At 42.3% G+C, this 14,686-nt stretch overlaps 1 protein-coding gene across 1 annotated transcript; it reads left to right on the plus strand.

The window, feature by feature from the left end:
• The first annotated feature begins 116 nt into the window (after positions 1-116).
• LOC120714788 (eukaryotic translation initiation factor 3 subunit C-like) lies at positions 117-11,842 on the plus strand. The gene is made up of 24 exons (XM_040001259.1): positions 117-135; positions 3,470-3,584; positions 3,676-3,741; positions 3,839-4,028; positions 4,121-4,246; positions 4,470-4,524; positions 5,110-5,219; positions 5,339-5,496; positions 5,613-5,748; positions 6,044-6,147; positions 6,347-6,488; positions 6,685-6,810; positions 6,968-7,061; positions 7,260-7,447; positions 7,587-7,628; positions 7,665-7,871; positions 9,393-9,584; positions 10,009-10,180; positions 10,261-10,420; positions 10,516-10,581; positions 10,727-10,814; positions 10,958-11,123; positions 11,250-11,291; positions 11,513-11,842. The coding sequence occupies exons 2-24, from the start codon at positions 3,490-3,492 to the stop codon at positions 11,587-11,589; spliced, it is 2,802 nt and encodes a 933-aa protein (XP_039857193.1). The 5' UTR covers positions 117-135; positions 3,470-3,489; the 3' UTR covers positions 11,590-11,842.
• The last annotated feature ends 2,844 nt before the right edge of the window (positions 11,843-14,686 follow it).

Raw genomic sequence — 14,686 nt, forward strand, 5'->3', positions numbered from 1 at the left:
TGAGAACAACAGAATGGGATTTTTAAATGCACTGTTTCAGCCGCTGAGTGGCGCTGTGAGCGGAGAGCCTTCAGTGCTGCGGACTATTCACGTTGTTGATCATCAGAGTACTTCCTGTTCTGACGAAATTGCCCGGTAAGAGTGCTGCACGCATTTTCTGTAATTCGACAGGAAAACTGGATTTTTAAACAGCTCAAACTAAACACCGCTGAATAACTTTTACCAGGTTGTAGGTGAGTTTAATTCAATAAGTGTGTGTCACTAAGTGTGCGACTTTTTTGTATTTTCGTTTATTTGCCGTGAAAGCATTCTGGGTAAGGCGTGTAAGCCCAACTGCAACTTGGTTTTCATTTCTTTTGTCGACTGTAATCCAGTCTGTTTGCTAGCATTAGACTAATATTCTGCGGTATAGACGCATTTAAGTGTCAGCACTAAGGCCGGGGGACGTTTTTCTGGAAAATAATTAAAACATTTAAGTTTAAAAACTGCTTATATTTAAACTGCTATAAATAACTTGTTGGTCTATAATATGTGAAACATATATCAAATGTATCACTCATGAATGATATCAAGCCATCTTGAGCAACAAACAACATTCCTCTAACAAGGTAGAAGCCGCAATCAGTTTTTGGCAGTGACTTTTATAAATCCTGTATTTTCGCAGTTAAAAAAAATTCTTGTTGACTTTAAAAATGCCTCTTTTAAGAGTAATCTGGCCAAGAGGACAGCTGAAATTGCAACAAATACAACAATAGTTCTGTAAACATATTTTAAGTGGACAAAAGGGACCTGATTGATTATAATGTAAGTACAATAACACAGTTATAATGATACTTGAGAAACAGGTATTTTTTAAATTTTATATATAACTCCTTTGTAATACCTGTTCACCAAAGTCTTTTTAGCAACATACCTAACTATATTAAACATAAAAAATACACGGAAACATTGGAAATCAGTTTTTGGCAGGCAATCAGTCTTTGGCACAACACCAGTGTTTCAGATTGACTGGTGATGGTCAAACAGATGTGTGGCAAACTTGCTTTTCAGGAGCCGCTACCGATAAACCAGCAAAAGCATCAAACTCTGGGAATGGGACATTTAATGTCCTGCAAGCCGCTAATATGAGCATGTCTAATGATTTAAATACTACTGCTTCAGTTTCCTACTCTCAAAATAAGACACCTGATCTTCCTCCATTTATTGTAAGCTGCACCAAAGCTGGGACAAGAACTTCAGGTCAGGCAGCTTTTGGCACCACTGAAACATCCCACATCAAAATTACTCATCTGTAAGGCAATGTGCTCCATTTGCTGTGCAGAACACCACATTTGAAAAGCATCCTCTGCATAAATGCAGTGGCAGCACTGTATTAGGGGAAGACCTCAAGAACAACACCTTTGATTCTCAACCACCTTCCAAGAAGAGCGACACAATAACTTTGTTGGAAACGGTCCAGAGTGAAAGTAGCCAAATTGCTTCAAAGCCTAATAGCACAATAACTCTGACAGAAATGAGCTCATGTGACGGTCACCAAAGTGTTTCCAAGCCAAATGGAACAATAACTTTATCAGAGGTGAACCCAAATGACAGTCACCACAATACCTCCAGGCCCAATGGCACCATAACTTTGTCAGAAACAAGCTCATGCAACATCCGCCCGAGGTCTTCAGAGAAGCCCCCTACACCTGAAGTCAGTAATCTAACCACTAGCTCTAAAGACAACAATTCTGAAGTCGTCCTGATCTATCAAAGCATAATGTGACACAGATGCCAAGGACCATAGTGGCAAGGACGTTGAAACCCATGATGACGCTTCTGGCAGTGGCAGCTGTGAGACTAAAGATCTTTCAGGTCTGCCTGTGGTGGGTGGGCTTTCCTATTCTTTAAACTGTCAAAGCTTTGGTACAGTGAACCTCAAAGCCAAGTGTTTCAATTTGGATGACACCCTGGATTTAAAGGCAGACTGTTTGATTACTTCAACACCAATGACTAAATGTACAATGTTCAACTTGAACACTAAGAAAGTTGAGGGCTTACACCTAGGAGCACAGAAGAAGCTGAGGATGCAGAACACATTGAGCGATCCACAGCTAAGGAAAAGCCTTATCTGCAGTAACTTCATTCAGCAACCTGACTTTAGATAAATTACTCTGACAACATAGTTTTTCTTTCAGATTGAATGCACCTGCTGTGGAGAGTGGTACCGCACAGTGTGTGCTGACTTTCCTTGTGCAGAGAGCGATTACAGATGTAATCTGGTTGTAGCTATGGCAGTTGGCCACAGGTGGCAGCAGTGAGCTGTTCTCCATTTGAGACTGTTCCAGCTACTATGTGATACGTCAGTGGATCCAGCTACAAAATAGAGGTCATATGTAATTTGGGGAAATTAACTCATGAATATTCTTAACTTAGAAAGTTAACGTTTAAAACTCACCTAAAAACTCCAAAACACATGACACACCAACTGGCACACAAGAGTAACTCACTTTCACAAGGTCTACTTAATCACACTGACTCTATTGCTTACTAATTATTGTCTAACTGCTGTACATTTACTGTATGTCCTATCTCCTCACAAATGTTTGTTAAATTAACCAAACAGTTCTCGCTAGCTGTGCTAATCAGTTATCCCATCATTTCAAATGTTTTTCAGAGAAAACACTATGAGACTATGATAAGAGGATGTGATGTTGCAACACCAGTGAAGGATTGATGTGTAATGTTTGCTGGAGACATATTTCTTTGTTATGGAAAAAAATATTAAAATCATTATGAACAATAGGAGTGCTAATTTAATTGTGGTACCATTTTATTTAGTTTAAAGGTTTATTTGCGAGACCCACAAGAACAAAAAACAGTGAAAGTTACAATTATATTGTGCATAAAACTATAATTCAAACATGGTAATAGAGCCAGGTGCAGATGTGTCAGAAGTTGATCTGACTGTAGGCTATGGCACTTGGCCACAGGTGATGCTAGTTGGCTCGACTCCATTTGAGTGCACACAAAGCAAACTGCATGCTTTATTTGTGGGGCGAAAATGCTGAAATCGGAATAATAAAATGTACGAGGGGAACAACAACGAAGACAAGATTCCCCAGATCATTGATTCTTGTCCTGTAAACAACATCTGCGTGGTGACGTTTATTTGTTTGCCGTTTTCGCAGTCGCCTCGTGAGAATATCGCCTCGTGCATGAGAATATCACCAGGTAAACTCAAGACAGTTAATGTTTTATTGTTGAAGAGTAAGAAGACTTTGTGTTTAAGGTAACCTCACAAATGTCAAGGACGAAATATTCAGTGTGTATTTGCTGGTTTGTTGGTAGTGGCTCCTGAAAAACAAGTTTGGCACACATCTGTTTGACAGTGAATATCTTTGTCAGCTGAATGTGTGCTGATATACCACACGTAGAATCTGGAGCTGCATCTCTGTAATACCACTCATTACTTTGTATTTCTCTACAGATTGGCAGCATCCTTCAGCAATGTCTCGATTCTTTGCCAGGTCTGACAGTGAGTCAGAGGAGTCCTCATCTGACGATGAGATCACTGATAAAGCACCCGGAGCCACTTTCAAGCAGTAAGTGAAACTTGGAATAAATCTCATCAAAAGCTCATCACACACATTGTTCTTCCTGTAAAGATCTGACTTGTGCACTTGGTTTTCACAGGTCGCTGCTTCTTAGCGACGATGAGGAGGACACAAAAAGAGTGGTGCGCAGCGCCAAAGATAAAAGGTTGGTGTGGTATTTTTAAAAGGTCACAACTTTAAAGTCTATACAAAATTGTGCCCCTTTTTTCTTTCTTTCGACTGAATTTATTCTTGAATCTTAGGTTTGAAGAGTTGACGAACCTCATAAAGACTATCCGCAACGCTATGAAGATTCGAGACATGTCCAAATGTCTGGAGGAGTTTGAGCAGCTTTGTCGAGCCTTCCTTAAAAGCAAGAATATAGTGGATAAAGAGGGTATTCCTCCCTTCTATATCCGCCTTCTGGCTGACTTGGAGGACTATTTGAACCAGGTTAGTAGCTTGGACAAAAAATTAAACTGCAATTTAATGATTTAATTGTCATTGTTTTTGTCCTAATCAAATACTTAACATTATTTTTACAGCTTTGGGAGGATAAAGAGGGGAAGAAGAAGATGAACAAGAACAATGCAAAAGCTCTCAGCACCCTGCGTCAGAAGATCCGCAAGTACAACAGAGACTTTGAGTCAGAAATAGCAGCATACAAGGAGGTAAAGTCAAAGACTAAATCTTCATGTTTATTTTCTATGCATTGTATGAATCTCTGGGGGGTGTAAACTTAGGTCTCATCAGATCTGTTCTGTGGTCAAAAGACTGTGAATGTGCTGAGCAGCTTCCTTCTGGTGTTATTTAATCTGGTGTATTAGAATTTATACGAATTTCAGCCTTAAAAAAAGCAGTTATCAGAATGTCTTGTCTCTCTCTCCCTGCTAGAATCCACAGGAGTCTGCAGATGAGGAGGAGGAGGAGAAGGAGCCAGAGGACTCTGGTGAGCTGGTTGTTTATACAGGTTATGTGTAAAGGATTCAAACCAGAAAACATAGGATTTAATAGGGGCATAGGTGAAATGTGTCTATGTGCAGTGCACGTGTCAAGTCTCATCATGAGTGATCAATCATTCTTGTACATCAACCTGTAGGCTGCCAGTGAAAATGGGCTTATTAAAAAGGACTGTTGAAGGTCCAGCTCCATGATATATTATACATTATACATATATTACACAGAATCTGAAGTTTAACTGCAAAAACTAAGCTGATTTTAAAAGTTTGTTCGGTTGAAACTTTTGACTCTTTTTAATCTACTCAGAAGAAACTCCAGCAGCAGATTAATCAGTTATAACTAATGAAGTTTAGAATGTTTTACGTAAATTATGAAGTTTACTTTGTACATTATTACTTAAAAACTCAGTTTAAGAGTTTTTTGCCCCCTTTCATTACTTCATTCTGTGCTTCAGTCAGTCACATTTTCACGTGCTGTACAAAGATTAGCTGCAAATGATGAGATGATCAATGTGTGTTGGTGCTGAGGGGAAAGGAGCCAGCATCGTCTGATATTTGTCTTTTTGTTCCACAAGGCTCGTCCTCTGACAGTGAAGGAGAGGTGTCATCCAAGTCCTTCTTGAAGAAAAAGCCTGAGGCGCCTTCAGAAGCCACCGACCGTTCTCAGACTGCCAAGGAATCTGAGGTAAGAGGTCATTTAACTAAACTACAGCAAAAGATCTGGTAGGAAAGACAAAATACTTGCACAGTTTATTTGAGAGGATGCCTGAGCTAAGATTTTGAGTTTTTCCCTTCTCTCAAAAGGATAAGTCCTCTTCTTCTGATGAAGATGATGATGATGATGATGATGATGATGGAGACTGGAGCCCAAGCGACTCAGACAGCAGGAGTGAAACCTCTGATAAGGAAGAAGAAAACGCCTTAAAGAGGAAGCGTCTTGTGACCTTCCTCAAAGTTAAAAGGTCTAAATACTTTGAATATCTGTTCAGACACTTTTTTAGATTTTAAGTCAAATTTTACCGCAGAGAGAGTCATGTAGAGTGAATGTGTTGTTACCAAACACTGCGTCTGTCCTCAGGGCCCAGGACACTGAAAAGCCTGGAGTCAGGAAGGAGGAGAGGAAGAAGAAGCCCAAACAGAAAGAACAAATTGAGGAGGAGGCTGAGGAGGAAGGAGGCTGGGAGAAGGTTAACAGAGGAGTACCTCTGGTTAAGGTAAAGAACAGATGGTAATATAAAACTGTTTGGACTTGATGCCGGCCGGACAGAAGAATAGATGCACTGGTGCTGCTTCTTATTTTAGTTTAGCTTGTTTGTGTTTCAGTGCCGACGTGTTCATTTATAGTAATGACAGTGATAAAATCAACATGCAATTGTCTGGCTAATTTAACAAATCAATGACTGTAAAAAGAAAAACAAGTTTTTCTTGCCTCTAAGAGTTTATTCAACACGTTGTTTGTATTTTTAATTTTAAGTTTGTTTGGTTTTTTTCCCCATTGCGACCATTCAGGAGAAACCCAAAATGTTTGCTAAAGGCACCGAGATCAACACAGCGGTGGTGGTGAAGAAGCTGAATGAGATCCTGCAAGCAAGAGGCAAAAAAGGAACAGACAGGTACGACTGCATTTATCACTAAAGCTTAAAAATATATATTTAAAAAAAGTTACGTATTGAAGTTACGTGTTGATATCCAGTCAATGTAAAACCAGGCGTGTCATGTGGAAGTATGTCCAGTATATGAGTTTCAGAGAAATTCTTCTCCTGAACAAATCCTGACTCCTTTTTTTTCTTTTTTCTCCTCCCTCACTGACAGGGCGGCTCAAATTGAGCTATTTCATGCTCTGGCAGCCATCGCTGCAGAGAATAACTTGGGCCAAGGTATCCTGGTCAAGATCAAGTTCAACATTATTGCCTCCTTGTACGACTACAACCCCAACCTGGCAGCCTTCATGAAAGTGAGTGACACTGCTTTTAATTCTTACAGTATCAACAAAACCAAAAGGGTTCCTGTGATTTACTGTAGTGTTTCATGTTACATGAAATGTCTTAAAATTGCAAGTCATCACAAAAATTATTTGTGCTGTTTAACATTTTGGATTGAAAAGAATGAGTTCCTGAGTTATGGTTCTTCTGGCTTGTCTCCTTTTTTAGCCTGACATGTGGAAGAAGTGTCTGGATTGTATAAATGAGCTGCTGGACATTCTCTTTGAGCACAACAACATCTTCATCGGAGAGAACATCGCAGAGGACAGCGAGAATCTGGCCGTCTCCGATCAGGTGATCCCACTCATCCACCCCAAGCAATCTGTGGACTTAAAGAAAGAAAGCAGTTTAGATTAATAAAACACTCACATAGCTGTTGAACTGTCTGCATTTGTATCAACTGTCTTGTGAATTATGGGCTGGTATTAATTTCTTTGTGTGTATTTGTTAGCCTTTCAGGGTGCGCGGATGCATCTTAACCCTGGTAGAAAGGATGGATGAAGAATTTACAAAGATCATGCAGAACACTGATCCCCACTCTCAGGGTGAGTGGTGCCAAAACCTGACTGACGATTATTAACTGCTGTGAGGGTGAATGTGTTAGGACTGTAAATGTGGATTAACGGGTTGCAATCTAAAATGTGGGATTTACATCACCCTTGAAATTTGTATTACTGTATTTGCTGCTCACATGGATGTATTTTGCTTATTCTTTCCTCTCTTTTTTTAAAATTTTCCTTCAGAATACGTTGACAATCTCAAAGATGAGGGCAGGGTTTGTGGCATCGTTGACCGGCTGCTCACCTACCTGGAGAACAAAGGCTCCACAGAAGAAATTTGCCGTGTCTACCTGCGCAGAATCATGCACACTTACTACAAGTTTGACTACAAAGCTCACAGACGCAGCCTGGGCCTGCAGGGAGAGACCAAGGTGAGAGACGGCACTGTGCAGAATCAGAACTTTCTTTTCTTGACAAACATCTGCATCATGATGCTATTTTTATGATGTTTCATAAAATGTTATGCATAAGGTGTAAAATGGTGTGCTGAAGTGTTTTTCTGTTGTGTAGTCCGAGCAGGACCAGGAGGAGAACAAGGAGGAGAACAAGGAGGAGAACAAGGAGGAGAACAAGGAAGAGAACAAGGAAGAGAGCGAGGGGGAGGACAGCGCTGTGATCATGGACCGCCTCTGCAAGTTCATCTACTCCAAGGATCGCACCGACCGTATCCGTACCTGTGCTATCCTCTGCCACATATATCACCATGCTCTGCACTCACGCTGGTACCAGGCACGTGACCTGATGCTGATGAGTCACCTGCAGGATAACATCCAACACGCTGACCCACCTGTACAGGTAGGCACTCGCAGTCATTATTTCTTCATATCATCGTCATCATCATAGTTTATTTATATAGCACTTTAAAAACACACAAGGCTGACCAAAGTGCTGAACAATAGAAATATAAGAGATACAATAAGAATAATAAATACGATAAAATAATAAATATAGCAAAAACAGTAAAATATAAGTAAATACAAGTAAGTTAACCACTGAGTCAAAAGCCAGCGAATAAAAATGCATTTTCAATCTGGATTTAAAAACCAGCACTGATGTTGATTATTAATATAATAATAATAATATGATATAATAATAATCTTCAAGGAAGATTATTCCAACACTTTGGAGCCACGATAGAGACGCTCGATCTCCTTTCAGTTTCAGCTGTGATTTGGGGACTTAGAGTAACGGCTGCTCAGCTGACCGGAGCGAACGAGTGGGGACATAGGGCTTCAGCAAATGAGACATATGCAGGTGCCAGACCATTTAAGGATTTAAAAACCAATAAAAGAAATTTAAAATGAATCCTAAATTCAATTGGAAGCCAGTGCAGGGAAGCCCAAACCAGAGTAATGTGCTCAAATTTCCTTCTACCAGATAAGACCATGCCGCAGCATTCTGTACTAGCTGCAGGCGTGTCAGAGTGCCCAGTCCAACCCCTATTATTAGGTTATAAAAGCATGGATAACAGTCTCCAAGTCACGCCTTGAAAGAAAAGGTTTAACCTTCGACAGACGCCTGAGTTGATAGAATGATGATTTCACCACCCCATTCCCGTGGCCATCAAAAGTAAGTGCAGAGTCGATTTTTAACCCAAGATTGGTAATCGAGCTCTTCAGGTGAGGGGTCAGAGCAGCAAGGTCAACATCAGGGATATCAGAGGAACGATTCGGGCAAAACAGAATTGCTTCCGTTTTACGTTCATTAAAATTTAAAAAGGTTTAGAGCCATCCATGACTTAAAATCGCTAAGGCAATCAAGCAGGAGTCTAATTGGGGAGCTATCAGAACGACTGAAAGGAAAATAAAGCTGGCAATCATCAGCATATAGATGAAATGAGACTTTGTGTTTACGAAAGATTGCACCCAGTCCCAGGAGATACAACGAAAACAGTAATGGCCCAAGAATAGATCCCTGTGGTACACCCCATGGCAGAGGGGCCACAGAGGACGATGATGAACCCAACTTAACACAGAAGCTCCTGTTTGAGAAATATGATTTTATCCACAGGAGTGCCAAGCCAGAAATGCCCACACAATGCTGTAATCAAGAGATCAGCAGGTCGTGATCCACTGTGTCGAATGCAGCAGTCATATCTAGAAGTATAAGCACTACGTGTTTACCGCAGTCCGTTGCTACCAGAATATCGTTCATAACCTTTATGAGAGCTGTCTCTGTGTTATGAAACGGCTTAAAGCCGACTGAAAAACTTCAAACATTTGAGAGTTATTTAGATAATATGAACGTGTTCTGACTCTAACTATTAGTTGTATATACAGATCACCTGTTTTAACCGTTTTCCCCTCCTCCTACCAGATCCTGTACAACAGAACAATGGTCCAACTTGGCATTTGTGCATTTAGGCAGGGCATGATTAAAGATGCCCACAATGCACTGCTGGACATTCAGTCCTCTGGCCGTGCCAAAGAGCTGCTGGGTCAAGGTTTGCTCATGAGGAACATGCAAGAGAGGAATGCAGAGCAGGAGAAGATTGAAAAGCGAAGACAAGTAAGTGCTGTCTGACCAGAGCAGTTAACTCTAACTGACATGTTGGTTTCTCTGTCAGTGTTGACCTGCTTGTAACTTGGATTTACTCCGTGAGTGAGTGAATTTTTAGGCCTCTCTCTCACTCAGTCCACACTAAAGTTTGTCCACAGCTGCAGGACAGATTTCCAGAAGATTTCATACAGTTGTTCATGTGCTCATGACGACAGTTCTAGTTACTTTTGTTTTTTCCCTAAATGGGCTTTGTGACCTCACATTAATGTGCCAACTATTCCATGGTGTCTCCAGCTGCCTGTGTCCACAATAGTGTGAAATCAAGGCTGTAATGAAACGACAAATGTTTGGGTCTTTATTTTTAAAACACTGATGTGTCAGACATCCATTACATGATACACACATGCATCGTGACGTTTGTCCTCCCTAATAGGTGCCGTTCCACATGCACATCAACCTGGAGCTGCTGGAGTGTGTGTACCTGGTGTCAGCCATGCTGCTGGAAATACCCTACATGGCCGCCCATGAGTTTGATGCCCGCCGCCGGATGATCAGCAAGCAGTTCCACCACCAGCTCAGGGTCGGGGAGAGACAGCCCCTGCTAGGTACGAAACGCATCACGAGAGCTCTTTGTAGCAGGAAGTTTCATCCACAGAGGATAACCACAGCTTTATTTGTCCTCCAGGACCCCCAGAGAGCATGAGGGAGCACGTGGTGGCAGCCAGCAAAGCCATGAAGATGGGAGACTGGCGTACCTGCCACTCTTTCATCATCAATGAGAAGATGAACAGTAAGGTTTGGGACCTGTTCCCTGAGATCCAGAAAGTACGCGAGATGCTCGTCAGGTTAGCATACACTGCCCCTGTTCATCACTTGGTTCATTCACCAGTGTGATAATCCCACTTACTCACTGTAGACATCCTTATGCTTTTTTTAATAGGAAAATCCAAGAAGAGTCACTGAGGACCTATCTGTTCACCTACAGCAGTGTATACGACTCCATCAGGTGAGCACAGATGTATTAGTTTCATCAGTCTTTACTAAACCACAGATTTCTGTAGACCAGTGTCTCTGCAGCTTCCCCACAGACCAAAGATGATCGGTCACTGTTCTGCCAAACCTTAATTTTACTACGCTTGTCTGTCCTTCAGCATGGCTACGCTGTCTGAGATGTTTGAATTGGAGATGCCCACAGTCCACAGCATAATCAGCAAGATGATCATCAACGAGGAGCTGATGGTAGGACTCGACGTTTCTGTTCTGTGGACTGAAAATATAGACACAGCAGTCTCATGGGGGCTTTTATATTTGAGAGTTTATATTTGTGATTACTTTTTATATGCCTTTAATTTGGATCCCCCCCATTTTTCTCTTCCCAACAGGCGTCACTCGACCAGCCCACACAGACTGTGATGATGCACCGCACTGAGCCAACGTCTCTGCAGAACATGGCTCTGAAGCTGGCAGAGAAACTGGGCAACTTGGTGGAGAACAACGAGCGCGTATCTGACCTGAAACAGGGCATCTATGGCGGTTATTTCAACAGAGGTAAGTTCATCATGTTCTCACAGTACTTAGGGATTGTTAAATCTGGAACTTATTTCTAACCTTTCTGAACCATTTATTTTCCAACTTTTGCTATTAGATGATAATGAGCTTTTATTTGTATTACAGATCAGAAAGGTGGCTACCAACAGAAGCAATCCTACCAGAGAGGTATGTTAAATTTCACTGAGGTCGTTTCCCGTTTTATGTCAATGAGGTAGATGTGGGTTGGGTTCTGTTTTCAGCAGTAGATGCTATTTTAAATTCATCCATCAGTATTACACCTTTGTGTTTTGATTTTTGAGGTTTGTTTGGTTTTTTCTTCTTTTGTTGTAATTTAATGAATTTGTGTGAACACTAATGAGATGATTGTTGTCTCTGTACAACCGCAGATCAGAAATCTTACCAGCAGAAGCAGTCGGGTTACCAGAGAGGCGGTTACAGGAATCAAAATCAAGGAAATTACTGAGCTTGAAGTTTGTGGATTTCAGTTTTTCCAGCAGAGCTGGTTTTCATTCCAAGACAACATCAGTACCTCATTTTGTGAGCTTGGCTCTTGGCCGTGCTCCCTCAATGAAACTGTTTTGCTGCTGTTTCTATGTCAGTTAGCATTGCTTTGTGTCAGCAACAGCAGAATGTGATATTACATTTCTGTCAATTTCTTGGAATAAATCTGGAGTTTTATTATTTTTAACAGATTAATAAATAAATATTAAACAGTGTTGTGTTTTGTTTGATTTGTTTGGGGTTTGTTTTTTTTGCAGTGATAATATAAATTCAGTACATGTATGGAAAACTAAAAGCATATCATTAAAATCAGTCTCAGTCCACCTGCTTTAAGATGCTTATCAGTGGGTTGAGGGTGAATTAAAAAGTGGTACATCGTTTGTTGCCTACATACAAGTCATTGCATTTTGTACAATGCTTTGGACAAGTACAATACTTTAATTCACAAGAAAAGATATGCAGTCTGTCTGCTAACTAAAGCTACAGAGGCTCTATAAAGAGGACGGTGTGTGTGTGTGTGTGAAATTATATTTATTATATAAAAACCGGAAAAAAAGCATTTCAATTATGCTTTAAACAAAAAATCTTGTAAAAGCAGCTTAGTCTGTAGAGAAGTTTGGATCTGTTGCTTAAGTCTAGTTTTATAAATCCTCACCTGTAGGTTACAGAAAATTCTGAGCATCATGTTTTCCTTTTTTGTGAAATTTGATAAGCATTTCATACATTAAAGTATATGAAAGCAATCTTGATTTTCTGTACATCAAATACCACCTCGATTACGTTGCTGTCTCAGCGTTTCACAGCTCGTCTCACTGACTCCTCGTGAGTGGCCACTATGAACCTGTACCGCTCAGGTTCCTGCGACATGACATCCAGCATCACATCAAGGCATCCGTTATAACTGTTCAAGCAGACGTGAAATGTATCAAGAGTCGAATCAAGATCAAAAATGATTGGTGATTGTTATACTCCGGAGGTTTTCGTTCCGTCTTACCAGCCTGTCATTGGTGTCCTCCCAGCTCTGATGGATGGGGTCCTGGTGACCCTCTTTCCTCGCTAGTTTTCTCTCTTTGTCCATGTAGGCTCCTCTCACCAGCTTGACACCTAAACAGAAACACTCATTCTTGGATAGAGACAGCGCGTCTAAGAGGAGAGACCTGGAGTCCTGATAACCACAGAATTTAACCACAGACACAAAGAATTATAATTAAAACCATTAAAACCTTTCCCGTGGCATCAGAGAGGCTAAGAGACAGTACTCCAGGAAAATATCGCATCACTTCAAAGACAGCAGAGACTCACGGAGCCTGTGGCGGGGCATTCAGACCATCACAGATTACAAGCCCCCACCACAGACCTGTGATAGCACTATCCCCCTGCTGAACGAGCTGAACACTTTCTTTGCTCGCTTTGAAGTCCAAAACAGCACCACTGCACAGAAGACCCCACCCCCTCCTGGTGACCAGGTGATGACCCTGTCCCCGGACAGCGTGAGGAGATCCCTCAGCAGGATCAATGCACGTAAAGCTCCGGGTCCTGACAACATTCCTGGTCGTGTACTGAGAGACTGTGCAGTGGAACTCACTGATGTCTTCACAGACATCTTCAACATATCACTCATCCAGGCTGTCGTCCCCACATGTTTTAAAGCCACCACAATCATTCCGGTTCCAAAAAAGTCATCTCCCTCCTGCTTTAATGACTACCGTCCTGTTGCACTTACTCCCATCCTGATGAAGTGCTTCGAACGACTAGTCATGCAACACATCAAGACTGTCCTGCCCCCCTCCCTGGATCCCTTCCAGTTTGCGTATCGGCCCAACCGCTCAACCGATGATGCCATCTCCACTGCACTCCACTCAGCACTCACACACCTGGACAATAAAGACTCATATGTTCGAATGCTGTTCATAGATTTCAGTTCAGCATTCAACACTATAATCCCCCAACAGCTCACCCAAAAACTGGTCCAGCTGGGGCTCAACACCTCACTGTGCAACTGGCTGTTGGATTTCCTCACCGGAAGACCTCAAGCAGTACGGGTCGGCAGTAACACATCCAGCACCATCATTTTAAACACGGGGGCCCCGCAGGGATGTGTGCTGAGCCCCCTCCTCTTCACTCTGCTGACCCATGACTGCACTCCATCATACAGCTCCAACCTCTTCATCAAGTTTGCGGACGACACAACGGTGGTGGGTCTCATTAGCAACAGGGATGAGACCGACTACAGAAGTGAGGTGAGACGCCTGGCCACGTGGTGTGCTGACAACAATCTCTCTCTGAATGTGGAGAAGACAAAGGAGATTGTTGTGGACTTCAGGAGAATGCACACCCAACATGCTCCTCTGACCATTGACGGAGCGTCTGTGGAGAGAGTGAGCAGCACCAAGTTCTTGGGTGTGCACATCACAGAGGATCTCTCCTGGACGTACAACACCACAGCACTGGCCAAGAAATCACAGCAGCGTCTCTTCTTTCTCCGCAAACTAAGAAGAGCAGGAGCACCAGCCCCCATCATGCACACTTTCTACAGAGGCACCATCGAGAGCATCCTGTCGAGCTGCATCACTGTGTGGTTTGGAGCCTGCAATGCGTCCTGTCATAGAACCCTCCAACGCATAGTGAGAGCTGCAGAGAGGATCATTGGTGTCTCTCTCCCCTCCCTCCAGGACATTTACAGCACCCGTCTCACTAAAAAAGCCCTTTGCATAGCGGCTGATCCCACGCACCCAATGCAAAGCTTCTTCAAGCTGCTGCCGTCGGGGAGGAGACTGCGGAGTCTCCAGGCCAGGACCAGCAGGCTGAAGGACAGCTTCATCCATCAGGCTGTCAGGAAGCTTAACTCCCTCCCGATTCTGCCCCCTCTCCCCTCTCTCCTCCACGGTCTCACTGAACTCTGTCACACACACTCACACACACTCTCTGACTCACTCACTGGCCTGCACCAGTTACCAGTCACTTTGTGGAGCATTGGACTGCCATTACCTCATAAGACTTTGTTGTTATACTATCTCTTACCGTACATTACTAAATCTCCATTTGCACTATTTGCCTAT

The sequence above is a fragment of the Simochromis diagramma genome, unplaced genomic scaffold (assembly GCF_900408965.1).
Source record: "Simochromis diagramma unplaced genomic scaffold, fSimDia1.1 OVJJ01000421.1, whole genome shotgun sequence".
NCBI classification, from domain to species: Eukaryota; Metazoa; Chordata; class Actinopteri; order Cichliformes; family Cichlidae; genus Simochromis; species Simochromis diagramma.